Here is a 26,681-nt window from a genome sequence, read left to right as displayed (position 1 = left end):
GAAATCCAAACCTTACGATGGGACCAATGCTGGGCTGATGTTGCTAAATCCCCTGGTTTTTAAGAGGGGACAGGAAGGAGGAGTGGGAAGAATTAAAAAGAGGAATCCAGAGCTATTGGGGCTGGATTGCTTAAGAACTGCGTCCCGTGAAGAATCATAGAATCTCAGGGTTGGAAGGGACCTCAGGAGGTCATCTAGTCCAACCCCCTGCTCAAAGCAGGACCAATCCCCAATTTTTGCCCCAGATCCCCAATGGCCCCCTCAAGGGCTGAACTCACAACCCTGGGTTTAGCAGGCCAATGCTCAAACCCCTGAGCTATCCCTGGGGCAGGACACGCCCCCTTTCTCCCCCCCCGCCCCCGCTGGCAGCCTCAGGGGAAGAGTAACATTAAAACCCAGGGGGCTCCCTTCACAGCAGAGACGTGGAGAGCATGGGAGTGGGTGTCTGGGATGATTGACAAGAAAATTAGCCAATAAAATGGCAAAGATCAGCCAAGTGTGGGCCGGAGCGACTCAAGAACCAATGACATTGCCGCCCTTTGCACGATCGGCTCCAATGTGCCGGAATGCAGCCAATGAGCTCTCGGCGGGGCGGTGGTGGGGGCGGGGTTAGGGAAGAGATGACCCAATGCGCTCTCTAATGGGCGCGGCTGGAGGAGCGAGCTAGCCAATGAGCTCTGAGGGGGCGTGTCCCGGGGGCTGGGCTGCGCCGCGCCGCTCGCGCTCCGGCGGAGAACGGGGGCGGGCTGAAGTGGCAGAGCCGGGCTGAGCTCGGCGGCAGCAGCAGGCGGGGATGGAGGAGCCGGAGCCGGCGGGCTCCCCCCCGCGGCGCTTCACCTGGGAGGAGATCGGGCTCCGCACGGGCCGGGGGCACCCGCAGCAGGAGCGGTGGCTGGTGATCGACAGGAAGGTCTATGACATCAGCCAGTTCTACCGGCGGCACCCGGGGGGCGCCCGAGTCATCAGTCACTACGCCGGGCAAGACGCCACGGTGAGGGCCGGGGCTGGCGGGTCCCCTTTCTTCCCCGGGCCGCGCTGAGCCCCGCCCTGAGGCTGGGGCAGGCGGGTCATCGCGGACGCGGATTGGGGGTGGCACTGAGGCTGTGCCCTGCTTTGCGGTGTCTGCACGCCCTGGGGAGGTGTGTGTGGCAAGGGTTGGGGAGGGCAGCAGGGGCAGCGGGCATGGGAGGTGGCAGAGCCTGGCGGGGCGAGCTAACGGGAGGGGTGGTACTAGGCACCCGCTAAATGTTATGTGAGGGGGAGAGGGCAAGAAAGGATTCAACTGCAGGGATTTTATTCCCTGTAGTGGGGGTGGAGGGCTGTATGTTGGAAAAATCAAAGGGCTGTATCCAGAGGCAGTGCCAGGAAATGAGAGGAACGGAGGGAGCAACCCAGGGGAGGAAGGCGCAGCGTGGCGTGTGTATGGGGCACAGATGCCGGAGCACCTGAGTTAGGCCAGGTCCAAAGGGCCACCTGCCCTCTGAAGCCCTGTGCAGGGGGTGTGATACCTCCACCGTTCTGTGAGCAGCACTAGTCCCCACACAGAGATCCCGGTAAAGGCCAGCAGGATGACTATGTGGTCCAAGTTCTCCTATGTACCTGACTGAGAGTCTGGGGAAGGGGCTCTCTGGAGCAGCTGTATGGCGATGGGGATCCGGAAAGTCTGTAGTAAGACGAAGAAGAAAGAGCAGGTTGTGTAGAACATGTGCCCCACTGGTGGCAAGGGGATGCCCTAATGGGGAGAGGGAGATAAGTAGTGGGATCTGCTTACCTCTGTTGAAGTGGTAGCTTGACTTATTGTGTAATTCTGATTATGAATCAGAGATTTTGAAGCTGCGGTCTGAGGTAAAAAGCAGATCACAGCATGTTTAGCATTGGACTTGTAAATTTACCATATATCATCTAGCTGGAGGTTGATATGAAAGGTGAAGGGAAGGCCCCACCAGAAAAGTCCTGGTCAAGAGTCCTGGTAGCATGTTGCTGAACATGTAGATTCAGCAGGGAAGAAATAATTTGGAGAGATGGGGTTTTCTTGTTTAGCCTTACCAGGGTATTGCTGTCAGTATTATCCTCAGCTCCCTCACTTAGGCCCCAATCTAGTAAAACACTTAAGCATATGCTTATCTTTAAGCATGAAATCAACGGGTTTGCTCACACACTTAAAATTTAAGCACTTGCTTAACCGCTTTGGTGTACTGGGTCTCTAAAGTGCATCTGCTTTCCTGGATTTTAATTCTGATTTATTTTTTTATATAGCAGTGTAGATGTACTTGGTATTTAGGTAACTTATGCTAGACAGAGACCAAAATCCCTGCGCTGCTGAGCTTTCACTTTAAACATGTACAAGCTGACTTATGCCCATTATGCTTCATGAGATCACTTGTCTGTCCACTCCACATATGGTTTCTGGGGTTTACTGGCCAGCACATAAATGGCTACTTTGTTAAAGCATGGTAGGTATTTTTGCATGTACGCTCTGGCTGTGTGCACCCCAACTGTCAGCTGTCCCAAGACATCTCAATCGGGGCAGCTGACAGCAGAGGGTAGGGACTTGGGCTGGGTGAAAGTGGTAAAAAGATTTTCACGCGTAAGATTTTTCACTAGTTCACTTTGTGTGGTTTTTGTAGACCCACAAACTGTGAAGTTTGTAAAGATTTCAGAAGACCGTTTTTTTGCTGTGAGATATGAGAAAACTCAAAGCAATTTTAATTGCCTGCTCCATTCCTGATCCAGTAGACTACAACATGCCCAGCCCAAATAATGCAATTTAACTCTCTGGACCTGAGAAGTGGCAATGAGAACTTCTGCCAGAGAGAAGAACCCAAAAAAATACTGAATTTAAAATCTGCACAGCCACATGTGGATATTACATTTTACATGTTTGGAAACTCAAGCTTAGAAAGGTTAAGGCCAACATTTTTGACTGAGGGTGCCTACTGGTATCCATCTGTTTAAGTTGTCTTCAAATTAGGCATACAAAATTAGTGAACACTTTTGAAAATGATGACTCTGAACCTGTAAACACTTCTGCGCATTTAATTTTATTCAGCTGAGTAGTCCCATTGAGGTAAGTGCTTGCATGGTCAGGGCCTTGGGTCTTAACCTCTCTAAGGGCCTTGGGTCAGGTCCTTGGGTCTTAACCTTTCTCAGCTGCAGTTTCCTCATCTATAAAAAGGAGATAATGAAAAATACCTAGTACTTCATAACTACAGACATAGTGTAAGAGCACATCACTTGTCAATTGTTTTAGGTAAGATCAGTATTTTCAGTGTTATTAGGTACAGTAGAAGCTCAGAGTTATGAACACCAGAGTTACGAACTGACCAGTCAACCACACACCTTATTTGGAACCAGAAGTACACAATAAGGCAGCAGCGGAGACAAAAAACAAACAAACACCAACACATTAAAGTACTGTGTTAAATGTAAACTACTGAAAAAACAAGGGGAAAGCAGCATTTTTCTTCTGCATAGTAAAGTTTCAAAGCTGTGTTAAATCAATGTTCAGTTGTAAACTTTTGGAAGAACAACCATAACATTTTATTGAGAGTTATGAACATTTCAGAGTTACGAACAACCTCCATTGCTGAGCTGTTCGTAACTCTGAGGTTCTACTGTATTGTCTGTACTAAGCACAAGATATTGTGGTGGGTATAAACAGCTGTTCACAGGAGGTAAAACTATCTAAGGCAACACTGGAAGATTTTCAAATGCAATCTCCATAATGTGCCCAATTTTCAAGGTTAGGTGTGCACTCTTGCACATGTGCATTCATACACGGACAGTCAGGCCACATCTGCATATACTGCATATACAAATACTTGACTTGTGCATATAAGGTACACATCAAGTATTTACCTGAGTAAATTAAACGTGCAAATGTGTGTGCACCATTATATTCCTCTACCTTTGAAAATCTAGCCCAGTGTTTGCAAAGAGCTATATAATTGCAGAATATTATTAAAGGATACTGTCAACCTAAAAATCACTCTGCTGTCCGAAAATGTTTTCTTTGCTACTTTTACAAGAAACAATAACTAAGATTACTAGGACTGGAAAAATGTACTTATTTGGTAGCACCTACCTGGGTAGTCAGATCACGTTTACTCTTTCCCTGTGTAGTCAGTTTCTCTCTGTTGGCTGCCTGAGTCTTTTACACATGGGGAGAGAAATTTTTTTTAAAAAATTAGGATGTTGTGGTTGTAAACCACAAAGTTTGGCACATGGACTCAGGGGCAGACATAGTACCTGAAACTACTCTTAACTTATTGTGATTGACGACATTTCAATTTCATTACGTCCCTTTTAATCCCAGACACTGACCGGGGTAGGAATAGAATTTGGGACCCAGTGTCTTCTAGGGCTGCACAATATGGGCATAACCAGCAGCCTAAGGTTGTGCAGACCTTCACAATCTCCACAAGATCATGACAATTCCATCCATTTTAAGCACTGTTCCAGTGAAGGAGTGTCTGAGAAATGGGTCAGTCATAAGGGTCATAGGCACCTAGTGTTGGATTTATGTGCTATCTGGTATTAACAGACCCGGGGAACAAACTGTGACAGATATGATAATATCCTGCAATAGCCTTCACAAACCTTATTGAACTGAGTTAAATCTTATGTTATTGAATTGTGTTTAATATCTTTGGAGTCCATTGTATTAAATGAGTGGTATATATATCATTGTGTATTATATGTATTTTCCCAGGAAGAGTAAATACAGCTCCTCCAGGAACTGAGAAAAGCAGGGAGGGATGATTAGTCAAAGGTGTTCAGGTTATAACATCTCCAGAGAAGCACCCCTCCCTGATGAGGTTCGCATAAACTGGATTCTCCAGAGCTCAACAAACAAAGAAAGGACTTATGGTTAAATAGCCTGAGTTAAAACTGACTTGGAGCTTCTTTCTGATCCAGCAAATGGCCAGGCCCTCTTATCCAAGGGGGTTCCCAATCCTTAGGAGAGGGTTGGGAGGTCTTTGGTCCACTGAGGCCCTAAAACTTGGGTTCTTGTTCTGAGGAAAGGGTGTTATAAACCTGAAACCATTGGCCAATTGCTGGGAGGGGTCTGAAGGACTGTTAACCTCCCAGAGCCCATGTTGGAATTGGGGTGATCTCTGGCAAGCATATTATCCTGCTTGTAGGTTCTTCTATTGTTTTAAAATATGTTCTCTCTGTAATGCTTTGCCCTTAAGAATTAAAGTGCTTGCTTAGAAAGAGCTGTGTGGTAACTCATAACTGTTGGCAATTGCCCTGTTATTAGTCTCTGAAGAGAAAACAAAGCACAGACCCTGGCCTGTTGAGGCAGTCCGCCTTGCTGGGGAATAACACAGTGTAGGTAGGGAACTGTTCAGCCTGGAAATACCTGTTCAGAAGGGAGAGAGAAGCAGGTTTCCACTCAAGAGAGGCAAGGCTGAGGAGCCAGAAGCCTAGAGTGGGATGCCCTTGCTGAACCATATGGAGGGAATATGGGAGCAGTTGCCCCGAACTGTGACACACAACAAGTGTTACGCTTTCTGATCTTCAGAGAGTATCTACAACGGGGTGAAACAGAATTGCTCACCTCTGAAGTAGCTGAGCTGGAGTTTCAGAGTAGCAGCCGTATTAGACTGTATCTGCAAAAAGAACAGGAGTACTTGTGGCACCTTAGAGACTAACCTACAAGATCTCTATCAAGCATTCTGAAAACTACAATACCCACCTGCTGAAGTGAAAAAACAGAAGTCACCTACTACAGGACAGGCCTAACAAAGAAAATAACAGAACGCCACTAGCTGTCACCTTCAGCCCCCAAATAAAACCTCTCTAGCGCATCATCAAAGATTTACAACCTATCTTGAAAAATGATCCCTCACTCTCACAGATCTTGGGAGACAGACCAGTCCTGGCTTAGAGACAGCCCCCCAACCTGAAGCAAATACTCACCAGCAACTACACACCACAAAACAAAAACACTAACCCAGGAACCTATCCTTGCAACAAAGCCCGGTGCGAACCCTGTCCACATATTTATTCAAGTGACACCATCATAGGACCTAATCACATCAGCCACACCATCAGGGGCTCGTTCACCTGCACATCTACCAATGTGATATATGCCATCATGTGCCAGCAATGCCCCTCTGCCATGTACGTTGGCCAAACCGGACAGTCTCTATGCAAAAGAATAAATGGACACAAATCTGGCATCAGGAATCATAACATTCAAAAACCAGTAGGAGAACACTTCAACCTCTCTGGCCACTCAGTAAAAGATTTAAGGGTGGCAATTTTGCAACAGGTTTCAGAGTAACAGCCATGTTAGTTTGTATTCGCAAAAAGAAAAGGAGTACTTGTGGCACCTTAGAGACTAACCAATTTATTTGAGCATGAGCTTTCGTGAGCTACAGCTCACTTCATCGGATGCATACCGTGGAAACTGCAGCAGACTTTATATATACACAGAGAATATGAAACAATACCTCCTCCCACCCCACTGTCCTGCTGGTAATAGCTTATCTAAAGTGATCATCAGGTGGGCCATTTCCAGCACAAATCCAGGTTTTCTCACCCTCCACTCCCCCACACACACACAAATTCACTCTCCTGCTGGTGATAGCCCATCCAAAGTGACAACTCTTTACACAATGTGCATGATAATCAAGTTGGGCCATTTCCTGCACAAATCCAGGTTGTGATCCCAGGGGGGGATGTGAGAAAACCTGGATTTGTGCAGGAAATAGCCCAACTTGATTATCATGCACATTGTGTAATTTCCTGCACAAATCCAGGTTTTCTCACATCCCCCCCTGGGATCACAACCTGGCTTTGTGCAGGAAATGGCCCAACTTGATTATCATGCACATTGTGTAAAGAGTTGTCACTTTGGATGGGCTATCACCAGCAGGAGAGTGAATTTGTGTGTGTGGGGGGGGTGGAGGGTGAGAAAACCTGGATTTGTGCTGGAAATGGCCCACCTGATGATCACTTTAGATAAGCTATTACCAGCAGGACAGTGGGGTTGGAGGAGGTATTGTTTCATATTCTCTGTGTATATATAAAGTCTGCTGCAGTTTCCATGGTATGCATCCGATGAAGTGAGCTGTAGCTCACGAAAGCTTATGCTCAAATAAATTGGTTAGTCTCTAAGGTGCCACAAGTCCTCCTTTTCAATTTTGCAACAGAAAAGCTTCAAAAACAGACTCCAAGGAGAAACTGCTGAGCTTGAATTAATATGCAAACTAGTTACCATTAACTTGGGTTTAAATAAAGACTGGGAGTGGCTGGGTCATTACACATATTGAATCTATTTCCTTAAGTTAAGTATCCTCACACCTTCTTGTCAACTGTCTAAATGGGCCATCTTGATGATCACTACAGAAGTTTTTTTTTTCTCCTGCTGATAATAGCTCATCTTAACTAATTAGCCTCTCACAGTTTTTTATGGTAACTTAACTTCCAACTTATCTGTATGTGTATCTATCTATCTTACTCTATGTTCCATTCTATGCATCCGGTGAAGTGAGCTGTAGCCCACGAAAGCTCATGCTCTAATAAATTGGTTAGTCTCTAAGGTGCCACAAGTCCTCCTGTTCTTTTTTCTGAGCTGGAGTGAATTCCAGCTTTTTTGGATATTTCTATACTGGAAATCCAAAATCAGACTCCTAGAAAAAGGAAAAGCACTTCCCCTTTAAATGTGTGGCTTGCTGCCTCATTACCATGATTCTCAGAAGGTGCATTAAAGCCCCATCACAATCCCCTACCCCCTCTCCCTTGAGACTTGACTGCCAGGCTGTACAACCAATTGTAGTGATTGGTCTGAACTTGTGGTACCACGGGCTCCTGGTCTGCCCGTGTACCACCCCCTTATTCTCCCCCTTCCAATAGGAGAACAGAGACGGAAATACCTCTCTCCCTCTCCCCTGTTGAGGTAAGCCTGGGCTGAGCGGATGCCCTCTCCCCTTCCTGATTAAATACAACAAGGCTAAGCTGGAAATGGCTGCATCAGCCACATTTGAAAACGGTTTGTTCCTGGCTAGGTGCCATTTAAAGGGCCAGCACTTTGCAAAAGAACACAATGCCATGTGGGCACGTGCAGTGCTGAGCAATGTACTGGAAACAAAGAAAACCAGGAGTGGGGGCAGGGATTCCCTTGAAAAGAGAAAGCAAACTTAGTCCTGGGAAGACTGTAACTTCAGTGCTTGGACAGACACGGGGAGAGGAAATGTAACATCAAACAAAGCGGGAGACTTTTAATGGGGGTGAGGCACCAAACTAACATGTGCGCCCCCTCCAGTGGGTTTGGAATCTAAAGCAAGTTGGACTGTGACTATAGTGATACGGGTATATAAACCCTGACTTGCTTGGTTGGGGCCACGCTTTCCCGGAGAGGGCAGAGGGAACATAGATCTGTTAAGTGATTGATGATTTTCCCAAGTGACAGGAAGTCACTGATTTCCCTTGCAGGGCTCTCCCAAGCAGCAGTGCACAGGTGTTGGAGGAGTCAGGAGCTTATTACACAGACTGCTCAGTAATGGTGGGGGAGGCATCTGAGGAAACCAAAGGCAGCTGGAGTGGGAGCAGTAGTAAACAGGGAAGCTGTGAGATGTTCCCGTGGGAGATTGTCAGTGGGGAAGAGCCTGGGGGTTTTGTTTGCAGTGAGTGGCAGAACCTGGGGTAAAATTGGGGGAACCTCCCCAACCCTCCTCCTTTAACTGATTAACCTTTTCAATTCAGCCAGCCCAGTCCTGTCCCTACCCTCCAGTTGCCCCAATCCCCAGCCTGTTTCTCCTCTAGCTCTTGTGCACCCATTCTGCAGGTCAACGAGGCAGTACTCTGCCTCCAGCCCTTTGCGGTGGATGGACCATGCTGGTTAGCCCAGTAGGGAGAGTGCAGAGCATCGAAACTAGCAATGCCCGTTGGAGATGTCGCAGCAGTTCCTGTGATCAGGGGGAGCGACTGCAGCATAAGCTTTGCTGCCTGCCCTTAGCCCAGCTGGAAGTGTGGGAAATGGAGGGAATGGGAATAAACCATTGCTTGGAATGGTTAGAGGCAAAGGAGAGAGGGAAATGGGGTGTTAGAGAACCAGGTGGAGTGCAGAAGAGGGCATATAAGTTTATATTTTGAAAGTGGAGGGGTTGGAGCCAGGAGAGGGAATGGCTGGCGTTGCACAAAAGGAGAGAAATGAGAGGAAACAGGAGGTAGAAGAGAATGGGGTCAAGGAGGCATGTTATGGGTTGGACAGGAAAGGAAAGACTTCTGATTCAGAGGTAGGGAGGAAGAGGGCCCAGATACCATGGTGACATGCATTAGAAATATCTAGCTAGAAAGTGGCAGAGAGCTCCTCCTGCAAGCTGTCTGTTCTGGCTTTGAAGAGATCGCTGTTGGGCAGGGAAAGAAGAAGGGTCCAGTAGCTCCACCACTGGATGACATTCTGCTAGACTGGGGATGTTCACGAAGCATCTTGTCTGCTCCCCTGCCCCAGTGTGTGATTTATCTCACCCGATCCTCTTGTCTGTATTTCAGGATCCCTTCAGGGCATTCCACCTTGACAAGGCTCTGGTGAGAAAGTACATGAACTCGCTGTTGATTGGGGAACTGGCACCGGAGCAACCCAGCTTTGAGCCCAGCAAAAACGTGAGTGTCGTAAAAGACGGATGTTGGGATGGATTGCGGCAGCAGTGGGGATGTGCTGATATCGCTCATTTACTGGCAACCAGGACTTCCAGTAAATGGTAAATCACATGGCCATCTTAGAATCATGCCTGTTTGAGGCTTCCGCTTGGTGTCCGGCAATACCAGCTAGAAAAACAGGGCCTGTTGGTCACAGGTTCCCTCCTGTGTTACTGCAACACTCATCAGGCGGGGAGCAGAACATGTTAGCTGCAGGCTCCCCTCAGTGATACAGGGACGCAGATGGGAGAGGGCAGCTCTTACGGACCAGGGGATCCCTTTGGTGTCCTAGTGACCCTCACCTGAGGGTGGGAATGAGAAGGGCAGATCCAGTCAGCCATAGGCTCTCCCCGGTGTCACAGAGACCCTTCACCTGCCCAAGCATCATAGCATGTGAGCTGCATACTTTCCCTGATGTCACAGCTACTGCCTCGGAGGGAACTCCAGCTTTCCACTCCTGCTGCAGTGACCCCTCTGGAGTTCCCAGGGCTCCCGAGGCTGCTGTCCTGCACACCCATGGGAGAGTGCTGAGTGTTGGGTCTCCCTGCAGAAATTGCTGGTAGAGGACTTCCGGGAGCTGCGCACTACCGTTGAGAGGATGGGATTCCTCAACCCCAACCACCTCTTCTTCTTCCTGCTTCTCCTGCACATTCTGCTGCTGGATGCTGCCGCCTGGCTCACCATCTGGTACTTTGGGTCATCCTTGCTGCCTTTCCTTTTCTCTGCATTGCTGCTAGGCACCGTCCAGGTATACTGCTTGGGGATCATCCTGTACTTCCACAAACTCGGGACCAATGACATATCCCCGGGTACTTCTGTCAGTACCTCTGATGCTCTTTTACTTGGTGAGCCAAGGAAAGATAAACTTGAAAATGCTTCAGGAATGCTGGGGGTGGGGAGCTGAATGCGACTCCATTTCTGGTCTCTCCCAGCAGGAGAGAGTTCCGGACGTGGAGAGCTCACAGCTTCTCCATTCCTTGCGTGTCTTAACAGAAGGAGCTGGAAGGGAGGAGCAATGGTTGTGGGAAGCTCCCAGCTATTTTAGACTCAGCCTCTCTTAGGAGGAGGAGCTGTTGGAAATACAGCAGAAGCTCTGGATGTGGCAGGCTCACGAGAATTCCAGCCCCCTCCTTCCCAGGGTCTGGGGGGCGGGAGGGGGGAACGCAGCCCCTTGACGCGTGCTTTTTGAGTGAGCGGAGTTAGAACTGGTATCCTACGTATCTCCTCCCCATAGTCTGCTAGAGCGCGTCATTGGTCCCGGACTTCTTGCTATAGTGGAAACAAGGCTGTACTCTGCTCTGTTTTGTATGAACTTTGAGAGACACTAGGCAGTAGCCATGCCCTCCTTGTGCTCCCATGGGAACACATAGTGCTCTGGAGCTGAGGACATAGCAGCTCTGAAAGCCCCAGCTGTTCCTCCTCTGCCCAGGTGGTCCCTCTGGAATTGCAAACACTGGGAGGAGGCAGGCTTCTCATCAAAGGCTACTTTGTTACGGTGCTCCGACCAGTTTGAAGAGAATAAATGCCCTGATTCTTAGTTCCATAGCCTTTTCTTCCTGGCCCCTCCTTCTCCACATAAACAACTCTCCAGCGCTCTGTAACCTCACCCGGTCTGGGCTGGAGTCTAGTGGCAGTATAGTGAGGGAGTGATGTTTGGGACTGTGTGTAGAGAATGGAAATATCTCCTTGTGACCAGTACAGGGGGCTCTCCCCTGCTTGAGGTCAACAGTCAGGAGAGCAGGAGTGTTGTTCCTATGACTGTATGTGTGGAGAATGAACACTGTTGCAGAAGCTCACTAAACTCTGGCTTTTTTCTCAGTGATTCCTTTTGTCTTCCAGGCCCAGGCTGGGTGGCTCCAGCATGATTTCGGGCATCTCTCGGTGTTCAGCAAATCCAAATGGAATCACTTGGTTCACAAGTTTGTGATTGGCCATCTGAAAGTAAGTGTTCAGTGCTGAGATCAATCGCCAGAGTTTCAACAGGACTCATGAGCAAGGGAGCCCCATGGGTTCAAGAAGGATCTTGTTCCCTAATCTTGACAGGGAGGGGAATGTGGTGCAGCTCTGGGGAATGGGTGAATAAGTGGTGGAGGAGTTGACTTATTTTTGGCAGCATTGATGTTTGAATCCTCTGGTCACATTTGTTCCTGCAGGGTGCACCGGCCAGCTGGTGGAATCATCTGCACTTCCAGCACCATGCCAAACCCAACTGTTTCCGCAAGGACCCTGATGTTAACATGCACCCCTTATTTTTTGCTTTGGGAAAGACACTGTCTGTGGAGGTGAGTCTGAGGGATGTCTGGGGGCAGGTTGGGTCACTGGAACGAAGCAACATTAAAAAGATCCAAAGTCAGGAAGCAGCATAAAGTTGGGGAGAACACTATGATACAGAGCTGCAGAACAGCTGGGCTGCCTCTGTATTTCAGGCATTCTGGGAAGGAGTTGGGAGGGATGGACCTCTTGCTTAAAATCCAGTTTCCTGAGAGAGAGGACGAGGAAGTGAGAGATCATGGAGTGGCAGTAACCTCCCTGTAGCTGTGGTTGCAACCAGTTTCCATTATTTTTTTGTCCTGGTATAACTTTGACTTGGAAAATTGGTTTAGCCTGAAAATGTCCAGCTTTAGTCAGGTTTCAGAGTAACAAAGAGAAAGTTCATTAAACTGCTTTTGAATCAGTATAAAAATTACCCAGATTTGAAATGTTGTCTTATATTTAACATTACTTTGTCTTCCCCAGCTCCAAACAGCTTGTTACAACTTCTTTAAACTTTCCATACAGTTAAACTTCATTAAAAGTTGCTTTTTTGGCTATGTTTTAGAATGTGTTAAAGATTGATTCGTGATTAGTGATTCATTTTTGGGATGTATTACCAGGAGTGTCATATGGAAGACTTGTGAAGTAAGTCTTTCACTCTGCTCGGCACCGGTGAGGCCTCAAGTGGAGTATTGTGTCCTGATCTAGGCACCACACTTTGAGAAAGATGTAGACAAATTGGAGAGAGTCCAGAGCAGAGCAACAAAAATTATATGAGGTTTAGAAAAATCTGACAAAAGATTAAAAAAAACCCTGGGCATGTGGAGTCTAAAGAAGAGAAGGCTAAGGGGGAACATAAGTCTTCAAATGTTTTAAGGGCTGTTATAAAGAGGACAGCGATTAATTGTTCGCCATGTCCTCCAAGGCTAGGACAAGAAGTAATCAGCTTAGTTTGCAGCAAGTTAGATATTAGGAAAAACTTTATAGTTAAGCACTGGAACAGATTACCCAAGAAGGTTGTGGAATCTCCATCATTGGAGGTGTTTAAGAACAGGTTAGGCAAACACCTGTTGGGGATGGTCTAGGTACACTTGGTCCTGCATTAGTGTGAGGGGCTGGACTAGATGATCTGTCCAAGTTACTTCCAGCCTTACGTTTCTATGATTCTGTGATTGTGCTTATGACAGGGGTGGGCAAACTCCGGCCCTGCAGATGTTTTAATCTGGCCCTCGAGCTCCCGCCAGGGAGCGGGATTGGGGTTTGCCCCACTCCGCCTGGCTCCTGGAAACAGCGGCATGTCCTCCCTCTGGCTCCTACGCGTAGGGGCAGCCAGGGGGATCTGCATGCTGCCCCCACCCTAAGTGTGGCCCCCGCAGCTCCCATTGCCCGGGAACCACGGCTGATGGGAGCTGCTGAGGCAGCGCCTGCGGACAGGGCAGCATGCAGAGCTGCCTGGTCGCGCCTCCGTGTAGGAGCCGGAGGGGGGATATGCTGCTGCTTCTGGGAGCTGCTTGAGGTAAATGCCCCCTGGAGCCTGCAGCCCTGACCCCCTCACACACCCCAACCTCCTGCTCAAGCCCTAATTCCCCTCCCGCCCTCCGAACCCCTCAGTCCCAGCCCGGAGCACCCTCCTGCATTCCCAACCACTCAGCCCCACCCCAGAACTTGCACCCCCAGCTGGAGCCCTCATTTCCTCCCGCACCCCAACCCCCAATTTTGTGAGCATTCACGGCCTGCCATACAATTTCCATACCCAGTTGTGGCCCTCAGGCCAAAAAGTTTGCCCACCCCTGGCTTATGGGGAGCTAGTGGAGTTGTTTGACGATGGCGGTGATATGGTCTCACTTATCTGTACATAGGGCACTGAAAATCAAGTGTCTCCAGATAGGAAAATCTATTCATCCTTGTTTCCATGGAGATGAGCTACAGTCTAGGTGGTTATCTGTCTCTGCTTTGGAGGCTGATATGGGTGGGTGTTCTAAACACTGCCACGTATATTAATAGCATTGTGTTTTATTTTGGTTTCTGTATTTTTGCATAGCATGTGAATTATGCTTTGTACCACATGCATTTTTCCAGTTCTCGGAACTGTATTAAGCAACTGTTCTAGAAGGCAGCCTGCCTAGATATTGCCAGCTTCTGCAACCAATAGCAAGTTACAGTGGGGAGTAAGGCCGCAGTCCGGCATGTGCTTAATTTTATGCACATGAGTAGTCCCATTGGCTTCAACAGGACTACTCACGTGAGTATTGTTGGAGGTGAAGATGAATCCATCCCAGATCCAGGACCCCGCTGCTCTCTTGTTCATTCCAGAGCATTACTGAAGGCAAAATTCAGTTACTGTTCAGTCTGTTGGTTTATCTGTATTATCCAGGTGATAAGCACTCTCTTGTGACCATGTGATGAGACCTTTTGTGCATGCCAGAGTGAAGGGAGCTTTCTGGATTAGTATCATCCACATGGAGCCATTTTGCTGATTTTCATTCTTTCAGTGGAGGCAGGGTAGAGCAGAGTAGGACCGTCCATCCCTTCTCTACAAAGGTGACAGCTCTAATCAGGGCCTGCTACAGATCTGTCTTACTAACTGAGAGAGACAAGGTGGGTAAGGTAATATCTTTTATTGGACCAACTTCTGTTGTTGAAAGAGAGAAGCTTTTGAGCTACACCAGAGCTCTTCTTCAGGTCCCTTTGTAGCTCAAAAGCGTATCTCTTTCATCAACAGAAGCTGGTCCACTAAAAGATATTATCTCGCCCATCTTGTCTCTCTAGTATCCTGGGACCCACATGGCTGCAACAACACTGCACACATTAACAACTTAGCGTACCCATCAGAGCATTCCTGTTTTCTGAGCCCCACTGTCTCTGAATTGAAGGATATGGATTGGGTGATGGTCAGGATCTTGGAGAGGTTTGGGTGTGGGTTGTTTCCCAACTTCGCTTTCTTCTCCTCTTGGTTAACAGGCTGGTGTGAGTTAACCCTGAGAGCACAGAGAAACCTGAGCATATGGCCTGCTGTTGGGTGTATTATTCAGTAGAGTACCACTATTTGTCTGTGTGGCTCTTATCAGCTCAATGGTCTCTTGAGAGGACTTGTGATAAGACAAAACCTTGGTCGTGGTCATAGTAATAAATGGAGTCACATTTGTGAAGTGGTTCCAGCTCCCCCTACTGGGGAACAGCTTGTTGTGCAGGTCAGAATTCACATTTCAAGGGCCTAGCCTAGGCAGTTGTGCATCAGAGGCAGTGGGGAGGGGTCCCTTTAGAAGATATAAAATAGGGTGAAGTAGTGCTGTGGGGGACCCAGGTATGAAGAGACGGCTGGCAGGTTCCTGTTAATGCCTGTCTCTGGAAGGTATTTATGCAGACATTTCTCCTGATGGAGTTGGTAGGGGATTTTTGAGCCTCCCTCTGAGGGAGAGTGATCGAAGTACTTGTATAAGTGTCTCTGTAGCCCAGGTAACCTGCCGTGATCCCTTTTCCTTTCACAGCTCGGGATGAAGAAGAAGAAGTTCATGCCTTACAACCATCAGCATAAGTACTTCTTCATAAGTGAGTATCTCTACTCCCATGCAGTACCAGCAATCATTAGTAGGAGCATTGCCAGCAGATCGAGGGAAGTGATTATTCCCCTCTATTCGGCACTGGTGAGGCCACATCTGGAGTATTGCATCCAGTTTTGGGACCCCCCCCACTACAGAAAGGATGTGGACAAATTGGAGAGAGTCCAGCGGAGGGCAACGAAAATGATTAGGAGGCTGGGGCACATGACTTACGAGAAGAGGCTGAGGGAACTGGGCTTATTTAGTCTGCAGAAGAGAAGAGTGAGGGGGGATTTGATAGCAGCCTTCAACTACCTGAAGGGGGGTTCCAAAGAGGATGGAGCTTGACAGTTCTCAGTGGTGGAAGATGACAGAACAAGGAGCAATTGTCTCCAGTTGCAGTGGGGGAGGTCTAGGTTGGATATTGGGAAAAACTTTTTCACTAGGAGAGTGGTGAAGCCCTGAAATGGGTTACTTAGGGAGGTGGTGGAATCTCCATCCTTAGAGGTTATTAAGGCCCAGCTTGACAAAGCCCTGGCTGGGATGATTTAGTTGGTGTTTGTCCTGCTTTGAGCAGGGGGTTGGACTAGATGACCTCCTGAGATCCCTTCCAACCCTAATATTCTATGAATCACCAGAACCCTCCGAATTAATTCCTTTGGAATATGATTACCTGCTTCATGTCTCTGCATTCTTCTTTTCTCTTCTCTAGTTGGACCCCCAGCCCTGGTGCCCCTCTACTTCCAGTGGTACATATTCTACTTTGCAGTGCAGCGCAGACAGTGGGTGGTGAGTATGTCCAATTTTGCCAGATCCTGCGGTGCCTCCCCCTAGTTTTCTGAGTAAGGTTCAGTGTGAGGAGCTGGGACTGAAAAGTCAGAGGGAGGAGTCCTGAGTGTGGAGTGGCTGGTCACCATGTCTCACTGTGACACAGTGGATGGGTGTATGACTGGTGCCTAATCCTTTGACAGAAGAGGAGAGCGGGTGTCTTCCCCCTAATGCATGTGCTTCTCAGTCTGTGAGAACTGTGGTAACAAAGGGAGTTATATGGGCTCTGCTGCTGTGCACCGATGGTGGTCAGTCAGCAAGGGTTTCTGGGGCCTTCCCCTCATGTTGTGGGGTTGGTGCAGCTCTATGGAGCCTGACCATCAAATGTCACATCAAACCAGTGGCTGGTTTGGGGCGGGAAGGGAGACAGTGCTTACCCTTCTGTGGCTGCCTGAGGGGGAAAACCATTGAAAGCTGAGGGGAGCGGGAAGGAAAGCAATAGAAATGAGAGGGGCTGAGAATGAAATTCAGTGCCTCATCTGCCTGGGACAAATACATTTAAAAAAAAATAGATTTTTCTCTTTTGGGGGGAAGGCCCCTTTCTCCTAATTCCCCCACCCAGTTTCAGTGGTGGGGCCCCCAGGCTCCTGCTCTACAGCCCAGCATGAGAGAGCACCCAGAGCAGTGCCAGGTTCCTGTAGCAGAGATCCGGCCTCATCAGCCACTTCTCCCTGCCCCCAGAAGCTCTCTTTTTATCCCCCCTTTACACTGTTCGGGCTTCCCAAATGGCCTATAACCCAGTCCTCCAGCAGCACAGAGTGGACCGGGCAAAGGAGAATATGGGTGGGTGTGTGTTTCAGGAGCATGGTAGGGGGGTATGCTGGGACAAGGAGGGATAATGGGGGTTGGGAGGCAAATGCAGAAAAGGAAGAGCTCTCACCTGAGATTTAGGTGCAAGGGGGTCTTGACTGGGGAGAGAAGCAACTGAGAGAGGATTATTGCAGGAAAGAGAATAAGTACCAGAGAAAAGCCCGCAGAAAAGTGCAGAGGAACAAGGAATGGTGGGAGGGAAATGAGGCAGAACAAAGCTGTCTATAGCTGCTGCTGCTTTCCCCTTCCACTTCCCGAGTCTCTCCTTTCTGCCCTCGCTGCCCATCCTAGCATCGGAGGTGAGCGAGAGATGGCCCTTCAGGGTGCGCCTTCTTTTGGCACATGGCCCAGGTCAGGCTGATTACGTGCCAGGGAGCGAAGTGGAGCTAAAGCATATGGGCAGTAAGGAGGGGTGGATGTCTTCAGGGCTGCATTTCAGATGGCGCATGCTAGGGGAGGGGAGGGAGATAAAGACTGTGAATTATAGTGGTGATTTCGGGGGCTGCCAGTGCAGGGCAGTGGGCAAGGGCTGTAATCTACAGCCTCGATGCAGGTTTCTCTCTGTCTCCTCTCTGACAGGACCTGGCCTGGATGCTGACCTTCTACATCCGATTCTTCCTCACCTACTTGCCATTACTGGGGGTGAAAGGGCTCCTGGGGCTCTTTCTTCTGGTCAGGTATCACTCACCCTACTACCCCCCTATGGTTGCTTCAGCTCATAACTGTTTCTTATCAATCCCTCTGCTCTGCCCTTCTCTAGTCCTCTAGCCAACCTGCCCATCTCTTCTTTTCCTAACTGCCCCCTAATCTTCTGCCCGTTGTGACTTTCTATGACCTGACAGGGGAGATTATTTTCCCTGTGGTGTCATCACCTGTGTGGGCCTTTTGCTGTCCGGTTGGTTGGAATCCATGGGAGAAGTTTCATCAAGCAGTAACTGCTTTGGCCCAGGAAGAGTGTTTGTTCCTTGGCTCTCATAGGCTTAGGTGGGCATGTGGTGAGTGACTGCTTTGTGTGTGTTTGTTTCCACAGGCTCATAGAGAGTAACTGGTTTGTCTGGGTGACGCAAATGAACCACATCCCCATGCACATCGATTACGATAAGAATGTGGACTGGTTCTCTACTCAGGTATGACCGTCTCTGTCCCTGGGAGCTGTGGGTGTAAATTCCAGACCAGATGGCACTTTGCTATAGATGCTAGGGGTCAGCAGGGAGCCCGTAGAGGGTTACAGGGTTCGGTAGGGAAAGGCATTGTGAGCACTCTGAAATTCGTGGTAATAGGGTTGGAGTCTGCACTCATTGGGGGCGACATGGTGACTGCAGGTGATCTGGGGTTTTGCATGGAGCTCTCCCAGTGCAAGACGCTCCTATGTCCTTCCTTCTTCTTGTATCTTGACCCTGTGCCCATTTCTGTAAGGGTGAGGAGGCCTCCACAGAGGAGAGTCAGGGCAGATTTGGCCTAATCCTGCTGGTGAGACCAGCTCCGTATTGGTTAGGACTCTGATCCCATATCCCAGAATGCCCAGGCCTGGTCTCACTGTCCTCAGGAATAAGAGCTGTCATCCCCATCCTCAGATTAGTCTGCTCAGTCTAGAGGAGAGTGAGGATGAGAGGGTGGCACCAGGGTATCCTGCTGTCCAGGCAAATGAGAGATGAGCATTCATGGAACAACACTCACTGCTCCCCTTCCTCCCCCAGCTCCAGGCAACGTGTAATGTTCATCAGTCTCTGTTCAATGACTGGTTTAGTGGGCACCTGAACTTCCAGATTGAACACCAGTGAGTATGGGTGCAGGGATGAGAGAAGGAATCCTAAGGAACACCAGTCACTATGGGCACCAGGGGAGGGCAAGAGAGCCTGTGCGGCATCAGTGAAAACAGGCACAAAGGAAAGGGCAGGAAATCTATGGGGCACAAGACATGGAGGAGGAGTGGAAACTATTGGGCACCAGATGGAAAGGCAGGAACTCTCTGGGGCACCAGTGACTACACCCATTGAGGGAGATAGAATGGGAACCGCATGGGGTATCAGTGAGTACAGGCACTGAATATAGTGAGAAGGGAACACTATAGGGCACTAATTGATTCCAGATTCAAAGTGAGAATAAGCCACCTGTGAGGTTGGCTCCTTGAGGGGAGGCAGGAAGCCTGTGAAGCACTAAATGAGAGACCAGCTCTCTGGCAGGTTTCAACTAGTGTAAATGGTGGATTCTCTGTAATCTGAAGTCTTTAAATTATGATTTGAAGACTTCAGTAACTCAGCCAGAGGTTATGGGTCTATTACAGTAGTGAGGTGGGGTGGGGTGAGGTTCTGTGGCCTGCGTTGCGCAGGAGGTCAGACTAGATGATCCTGATGGTCCCTTCTGGCCTTAAAGTCTATGAGATCTCATGGAATCAGCCCCCTTCTCTCTCCACAGCCTTTTCCCCACAATGCCTCGACACAACTACTGGAAGGTGGCCCCCCTGGTGAAGTCCCTGTGTGCCAAGCACGGCATCGAGTACCAGAGCAAGCCCCTACTCACTGCCTTTGGCGACATTGTGCAGTAGGTGTCAGTCAATGTAAAAATGTTGTGCAACAGCCGTTGACAAGATGGGGACGCTGGGCCTTGTGGGAAGACAGTGCCCGTTGTGGGAGGGCAGGTCCACTAGGGACGTGGGGTGGGAGGGCCGCAGCTGGAACAGAAGAGATGCAATAGAAATGGGATTGGATGGTTCATGGGACTGAAAGTGGGATATGGATCCTTTTAGATCTAGCCACTGGTTTCAGTCAGTTGCAGATAGCTAGTGTGGACACTCTGATGGAAAACACTCCGCCAGCAGCCTGTTCTCCCATCTCAGGTGCCTCCATTGCTGTCACTGTAGAATTATGTCGGGGTGGGGTCTCCTAGTCAGGTCTGTCCCAAGCCTCATTCATTCCTTCTTTGTATTTTTTATAGCCTTGAAACCTTACCTAACCATGTCTTCTCCTTTGCTTGCTTCCTTCCTTTTTGTCTCCTGTTGGGTTGTTTGCTTTAACCCTCGGATCATACAACCGTCTCTCGTGACTCCATAGGGACTTGTCCTGTGTCTTTCCCAGGATCGGTAGCCTGAATCACTGTGTCTTTGAGTATCTCCCTGATGTGTTCCATACAAGGGATTTGAATATTACACTAGATTTCATCAGCCCCCCCTTCTCAAATTTGCTTTATTGATCTTTACTCTCACTGTGCTGCCACATTTCATCATTTGTTTCTAAACTAATCCGCCTCCCTCTCTCTATCCCTGCAGCTCTCTGAAGGATTCGGGGGAGCTCTGGCTCGATGCCTATCTACATAAATAAGCAGCAGCAGCTCCAAACAGAGGTATTCCCCCACCCTCGCTGCCTCCCACGATGGTCACCATGAAGACACTGGACAGAGAGCTGGCTGAGCCAGGGGTGTGGAGCTGGGCAAGCTTAATTCCAGTAATGAGTGTGGGGTTTTTCTAAGATGTTTGTTCTTAGTCCTTCTCATGCTTCTCCTACTCCTCCTTTTTTGGTACTGAATAATAGAGAGGATCAGAATGGAGGAGACCACTTGCCGGGAAGGAGGAGCAGCTTGTAGGTCTGGGAATTAACGCCCTTCTGTCTGGTGACATTTCACTTGCTGTGTCTGTAGGAGAGAAACCTTTTATCTAACAAATATTTCTGAGATGCCTGGCAGCTTGGTATCTAACCCCTACTCTGCTCCTTCCCCATGTGAAAGAATCAAGGAAGCTGGGACAGGCTGAGATCACTGAAGGTAGAAGTTGAGGTGGTGGGAAGAGGGAGAAATAAGGAGAAATGTAAGTGTGGGAAAGAGAAGAACCTGTGTAGGGGCTACGTTGTTAAACATCCTTGTGCATTTAAGAATGGTAAACCAAGTGTCCAGACCTTGGGGGTGTGGGGTAGAGAAGAAAGGCCAAACCACCAGGCAAGAGCTTAGACTACTTCGTAGGGATGAGTGTGAGAAGAGAGAGACCAAACCACAGAGCAGGCACAGGTGGGATGCAAGAGCTGTTTCCTAGATGTGGGGGGCTTGGCATGCTGAGTCCAATGAGAGTGCTGCTACATATATGCCTTGAGTGTTTTTTTTAGAGGTAGGACGGTGAGCCCCTGGATCTCTGGGTTAATTATCATATTGCAACTTCTGCTGGAGATGGCCTGAGTAGCTTCCACAGTGCCATACTCTAAAAGTGAAAAAGTTGATGGACCAGTTACTGATACGCTAAAAAGATAGACGTTAATGCAAGTGGAACCTCTAGTCCCCCCAGATTGGCTGCCATGGTGCCCCCAGCAGTTTAGATGAGGAAGAAGAAGACTGTATAACCAATCCATGGCTCCTTGGGAGTGTACACTTATTATACTGCACCCTTTGGCTACTGAGGACTTTGTAAATAGGGAGAGAATTCAGGATTTTTTGCATCAAAAGCACAGGATGCTCCCATGTGAGCTACAGGCAAATCTTCTTCCACTGTGGAGGCATTAGGGTTCAGGACTCCACTTGAACATGTCTAACATTCCAGCCAGCAGAGGGCAGTGGGGGACATGCATTGTGGGCACACAAACACAGGCCAGCATGTTGTGCCTCTGGTTCTCTATGGGTATGTATGTCTACACTGCAGTAAAAAACCCACAGCACTGAGTCAGCTGACTTGGGTGCGGGGGGGCTTGGGCTGTGGGGCTAAAAATAGCAGTATAGGGGTTCGGGCTCAGGCGAGAGCCCAGGCTCCAAGACCCTCCCTGCAAGACCCATGCCATGGGTCTCTGATTGCAGTGTAGACGTACCCTATTAGGTAATGTGCCTCCAAGACATACTCCGAAGGGGTATGCGCTTCACTGTAACTCTGCCAGAGTATTAATTAGCCTTACGGCCTTTGCCGACGCTACCTACAAGGCCAAACAGCCCAACTGCCAAAGCAAATGTAGCATCTCGCGTGACCTTTCTAAAGGTTGCAGTTTGATCGCTCGCACCCTGCCTGCCCCCATCATTTCTTTGTGTTTGAGCCTCCCCTCTCCAAGTTTTGGGTCCAGCCTCTTTCCTTCTCTCTCTGGAGTTCTTAAATGGACAAGTGTGACGCAAGGACTCTCCCCATCTTCCCTGCCCTCCCCTCGCTCCCGTGTGTCCTGCAGCCAGACAACATTGTGACAACTTTTCCCAACTATGGTAATAGCTGATTCAGGCCATGAATACAGCACAGACTTCTGCTGGCACAGCTGTGTCAGGGGCAAGAAGTGGGGTGACCTCTGACCAGCACAACTGTGCCGGCAAAGCCCCTAGTGCAGACACAGCTATACCAACAAAACTGCTTTTCCGTAGATAGCTGGTTTTGCCTGCGGGAGGAGGGTGGGACTGGAATAAGCTATGCCATTACAAAGCACAGTTTTGTTGGTATAGCTGTATCCACACATGGCAAGCTTTGCCAGGAGAGTATACTGCTGTGTGTCATTATGCCAGCAAAGCACTCCTAGTGTAGACATGGCCATAGTATCTAAAGGGGACTGGGAAAGAAATGTAACTTCCCCTCTCTGGCCACCATCCAAAAGATTGGAGGGCCTGTGAAGTGGGCGGTGTCACCTCACCCTCGACAACGGCTGGGATGAGAATTCATTTTTGTTTAATGGAAATAGTTAAATTGCCATTAAATCATAGGTCCACAGTGTTGAATAAAGAGTGTAAATTTAAATGAAATCTTCTGGGCTCCTGTGGTTGTTTTCTCCTATTTTGTCCCTTTTCTTTCCCATCACTTTCCCCCATGTGGGGGATTAGTAAGGAAACCCCCTGCCTTCCGCAATCCCTTCCATCATAAGAGTAAATCTCATCTATGCAGGAAACATGGCTTTCTGAGGGCTGGTCTGCAACTGTGGAATAACCTCCTGCAGGAGCTAAGGACCATCACAAACCTTGCCACCTTCTGCTCCAAGTTCAAGGCGCACTTCTTCAACCTGGCCATCACTAGCATAAACACAGAGCAGCAGGTACATTTTACACAAACTAACGCACCCTACCAGAACAAAACTCTATACACCATTCTCCCCCTGGGGTGAGGATGAGGGGGGAAAATAGATCACACCTGACAGAATTTAGTCACATTGCTGAATGCGTGCCTGGTAGGTGCTGAGATAATCTGGAGGTGGGGGCAGAATATGAACCTATAAAGACTAAAATAGAATCCATCAAGTCAAAGGAATCTTTAGGGGAACAACTATTTGTCCATGCTGCAGCAGCAGTGTCTGTGGCTGCTCTACCCTGATCATCTACTCCCTGTCCAGGTTCTCAGGATCTGGAAGAATCCTCACACATCTGTGAAGGGAGTTCTCTCGTCCATTGGGCAGTATACCCAGGGGAGGCTCTCTTCCCACCTTAAATCACTTCAGGACAGAATTACATTTCACCTTGTGATGGGTTGCTCCCCTTCAAGATGCCACCTGATGTGCTGAGATACCACTGAGCCTGCCTGTTCTGCCAGAATGGGCCCCCTATAACCTGTCTTGCTGAGCCAGGCTCTTAAGCCTCCTCTAGCACACACACAGGCAGGGTCACACCCAGCTGCAGAAAGACACAGACACTGAGATCAGTTCTGGGAAGACTGAGTTTAAGAGACTTGTCCCAGCACTCAGTTGCCCACCTCCCTTGGAGTACAGACCAAAGGTATATTGTCTTGTGCTGTATAGAAGAATCTGCACAGTGCAAGCTCATAAAAATTCGCCCTCTTCCTCAATGTGAAGAAAGATATGCACAGCTTCTCTCTCCCCCCTCCCCTGCCCCCCAGATATGAATTGCACAAACTGGATAATGTTACAAACAAAACAAATTTATTAACTCTAAAAGGCAGATTTTAAGTGGTTAAAGGGATAGCCAACAGAACAAAGCAGATTACTAAGCAAAACAAAACACACAAACTAAGCTTGATTCATTAAAGAAACAGGTTACAGAATGTAATTTCTCACCCTAAATGTTGAATTAGGCAGGATGGAGAGTTTCTGTAGCTCAGAGTTCTAGTTATTTCTTCTTACAGACTGGACCCCTGTCTCAGTCTGGACTGTCCCCTGCCTGTCCCTTCAGGTACTTTCAGCAATCCTTCTTCTTGGGTAGGCCATGGAGGAGTGTCCCCTTTGCCTTTCTCCCCACCCTTAAATAAGATTTACATGAGACAAGAATCCTTTGTTTGATTCCCATCTCCCTACAGAGGAAAAATGCCAGCAGTGTCCAAGGTGGTACTTTGTATCAGGTGACGGGACCACCTGACCTGGTAGCGTCAGAGCTATGTCCCAGGACGCCTCCCAGAAAGGAGAGAGATTAGTATCTTCACAGTCTTGTTGTTTTTTCCTAATGGCTCGTCAAATCTGATGGCCTGTTGTCTTGTGGGTGTCTTCCCAATACACACCCAGTTGTAATTGTTACCTAGTCCATATGCCTAACTTTAGATACAGAAATGGTGCATGCATACAAATTGGATAGTCACATTCAGTAAATCACAACCTTTCCAATGATAAGTTACATGAGCCATCTTGCAGAAAGTATATCTCAGTTATGCCATATTCATATCATAAGCATATTTCCATAAAGAATATGCAGTGTAATATCACACACCTATGAACATCTTCCAGGCTGGGTGCTGTCCAGAACTTTTCTCAGAACTCTGCATTTTCTCCCTCTGTCACACTGAAAAAGAAGTACCCACAGTGCAGTGACCCCGTCTTCCAGCTCACCTGGAAATACAGCATGCACTGAAATAGCAAACAGAGGTGAAACAACTGAGGGGAAGCCTTAAAGTGCAAAACCAAAGGGGAGACTGAGTCAAGGCCGGAAATGCTGCATGTGCTGACTCTGCTCCAAGTCACCCAGCTATAGGATGATCTTAGAGCAGAAACAAATTCTAATAATCTTACCTTTCTATAGCAGCTTTTGTCATTCTGGGCTGTTCAGATTCCACAAAAGTAGGTAATGTTGAGACTTTCAGTATCACTGTTCAGACAGAGCCTCAGTTTCTAAAGAGCTCATCTAAAACTTAAAATTTGAACAATATTTTTCCTCTGTGAAAATCCACTGGCTCTTTCATGTTCTTTAAAGATGCCCAGGGATGTGTTATCCTGGAGTGCCACACATTCCAGAAGAGTCCTGGAGATTTCTGGTAGCACGGACATCCCAGAATTATTGCAGTGTTGTTGTAGCTGTGTAGGTCCCAGGATATAAGATACAAGGTGGGTGAGGTCATATCTTTTACTGGGCCAACTTAGGCAAACTGTCAAGACACACTGAGCTTTTTTTCAGGTCAGCTCAGCCTCAAGCATATCTCTGGGTAGCTTAAAAGCGTCTCTCTTTCACCCGCAGAAGTTGGTCCAATAAAAGATATTACCTCACCTTGTCTGTCCCAGAATAATGCATCCTGGGACTTTTCTAGTGACTGAAAGTTCAGAATGGGTTTGAATAGAGACTGGGAGTGGTTGGGTCATTACACATATTGAATCTATTTCCCCATGTTAAGTATCCTCACACCTTCTTGTCAACTGTCTAAATGGGCCATCTTGATGATCACTACAAACCTTTTTTTCTCCTGCTGATAATAGCTCATCTTAACTAATTAGCCTCTCACAGTTGGTAACTTCCAACTTATCTGTATGTGTATCTATCTATCTTACTATATGTTCCATTCTATGCATCGGATGAAGTGAGCTGTAGCCCACAAAAGCTTATGCTCTAATAAATTTGTTAGTCTCTAAAGTGCCACAACTACTCCTGTTCTTTTTTTGAAAGTCCAGTGGCTCTTCTGGAGAGGCTGAAATTTCCACTCACACTGAACTGCCATAAGGTTTCTTTTATACATACTAGAGATGGTTCAAAAGGTGAGTGAAAATTTATTCAGTTGATTGCCCCGATAGTGTAGTTTAAATAAGCATATAGTACTCATTTTCCTTTCATCTGTGTAGGTCAACTTTAACATAATTAATGTAGCCTTAAATGAATGACATGAAATGACCACACAGTGGTAAGAGAAAGGAGAGGAATTTGGAAGGCTGACAAGCGTTACAGGATATTTAAGAAACACTGATGAATGTTTAAAGGGTCAGAACTTTGTTCAAAAAAGCAGCAATCCACAGTTCAAAGCATGTTTTTGCTAATGTGGGAGAAGACTTCCTAAAACGTGCTGACCATTATTAAGTGGGAGATATCAGAACATGTATGAATGTATTAAAACAACCCTTTACTGGAAGAGTGAATAGTTTAGGGGCCTTTCACATTTACATTACCATGGCCAATTCAGTTCAGATCAACAGTGAATGAAAGTTGTTACAAAGGACATATTTTGTACCCAATGCGTATTTGATGTGCATACAAAGCCATTCATTCTAAAGGTATCTAAGTCCTGGACTACACTGCAAATGTATGTTGGTATAACTTCATCACTTGGGGGTGGAAAATCCATACCCCATGATGCAGTTATACTGACCTAACTCCTGGTGTAGACAGCACTATGTTGACAAGAGGGCTTCTCCCATTGACACAGTGGCTGCCTCTCGGGGAGGCAGGGGACCTACACTATGGGAGAAGCTCTCCTGTCGGCATAGGTAGTGTCTTCACTAAGCACCACAATTTAAGTGCAGC

General features: G+C 48.0%; 1 protein-coding gene across 1 annotated transcript; it reads left to right on the top strand.

Annotated features, from left to right (window-relative positions):
* Nucleotides 1–707: 707 nt before the first annotated feature.
* LOC140912489 (acyl-CoA (8-3)-desaturase-like) lies at nt 708–22,766 on the top strand. The gene is made up of 12 exons (XM_073346952.2): nt 708–991; nt 9,505–9,615; nt 10,202–10,399; nt 11,491–11,592; nt 11,805–11,933; nt 15,393–15,453; nt 16,156–16,232; nt 17,661–17,758; nt 18,112–18,208; nt 18,779–18,858; nt 19,497–19,622; nt 20,347–22,766. The coding sequence occupies exons 1-12, from the start codon at nt 794–796 to the stop codon at nt 20,396–20,398; spliced, it is 1,329 nt and encodes a 442-aa protein (XP_073203053.1). The 5' UTR covers nt 708–793; the 3' UTR covers nt 20,399–22,766.
* Nucleotides 22,767–26,681: the final 3,915 nt, after the last annotated feature.

Source organism: Lepidochelys kempii, chromosome 6, assembly GCF_965140285.1.
Source record: "Lepidochelys kempii isolate rLepKem1 chromosome 6, rLepKem1.hap1, whole genome shotgun sequence".
NCBI lineage: Eukaryota > Metazoa > Chordata > Testudines > Cheloniidae > Lepidochelys > Lepidochelys kempii.
Note: the sequence above shows the minus strand (reverse complement) of the source record. Positions and strands in the feature narration are given on the sequence as shown.

What these genes read in the sequence shown, in the direction of transcription:
- LOC140912489 (XM_073346952.2), top strand. Translation starts at nt 794, where the DNA reads ATGGAGGAGCCGGAGCCGGCGGGCTCCCCCCCGCGGCGCTTCACCTGG. An exon ending in TTGTGATTGGCCATCTGAAA is followed by an intron (nt 11,593 to 11,804) that starts GTAAGTGTTCAG and finishes TTGTTCCTGCAG; the next exon opens with GGTGCACCGGCCAGCTGGTG. An exon ending in GCATAAGTACTTCTTCATAA is followed by an intron (nt 15,454 to 16,155) that starts GTGAGTATCTCT and finishes TCTCTTCTCTAG; the next exon opens with TTGGACCCCCAGCCCTGGTG.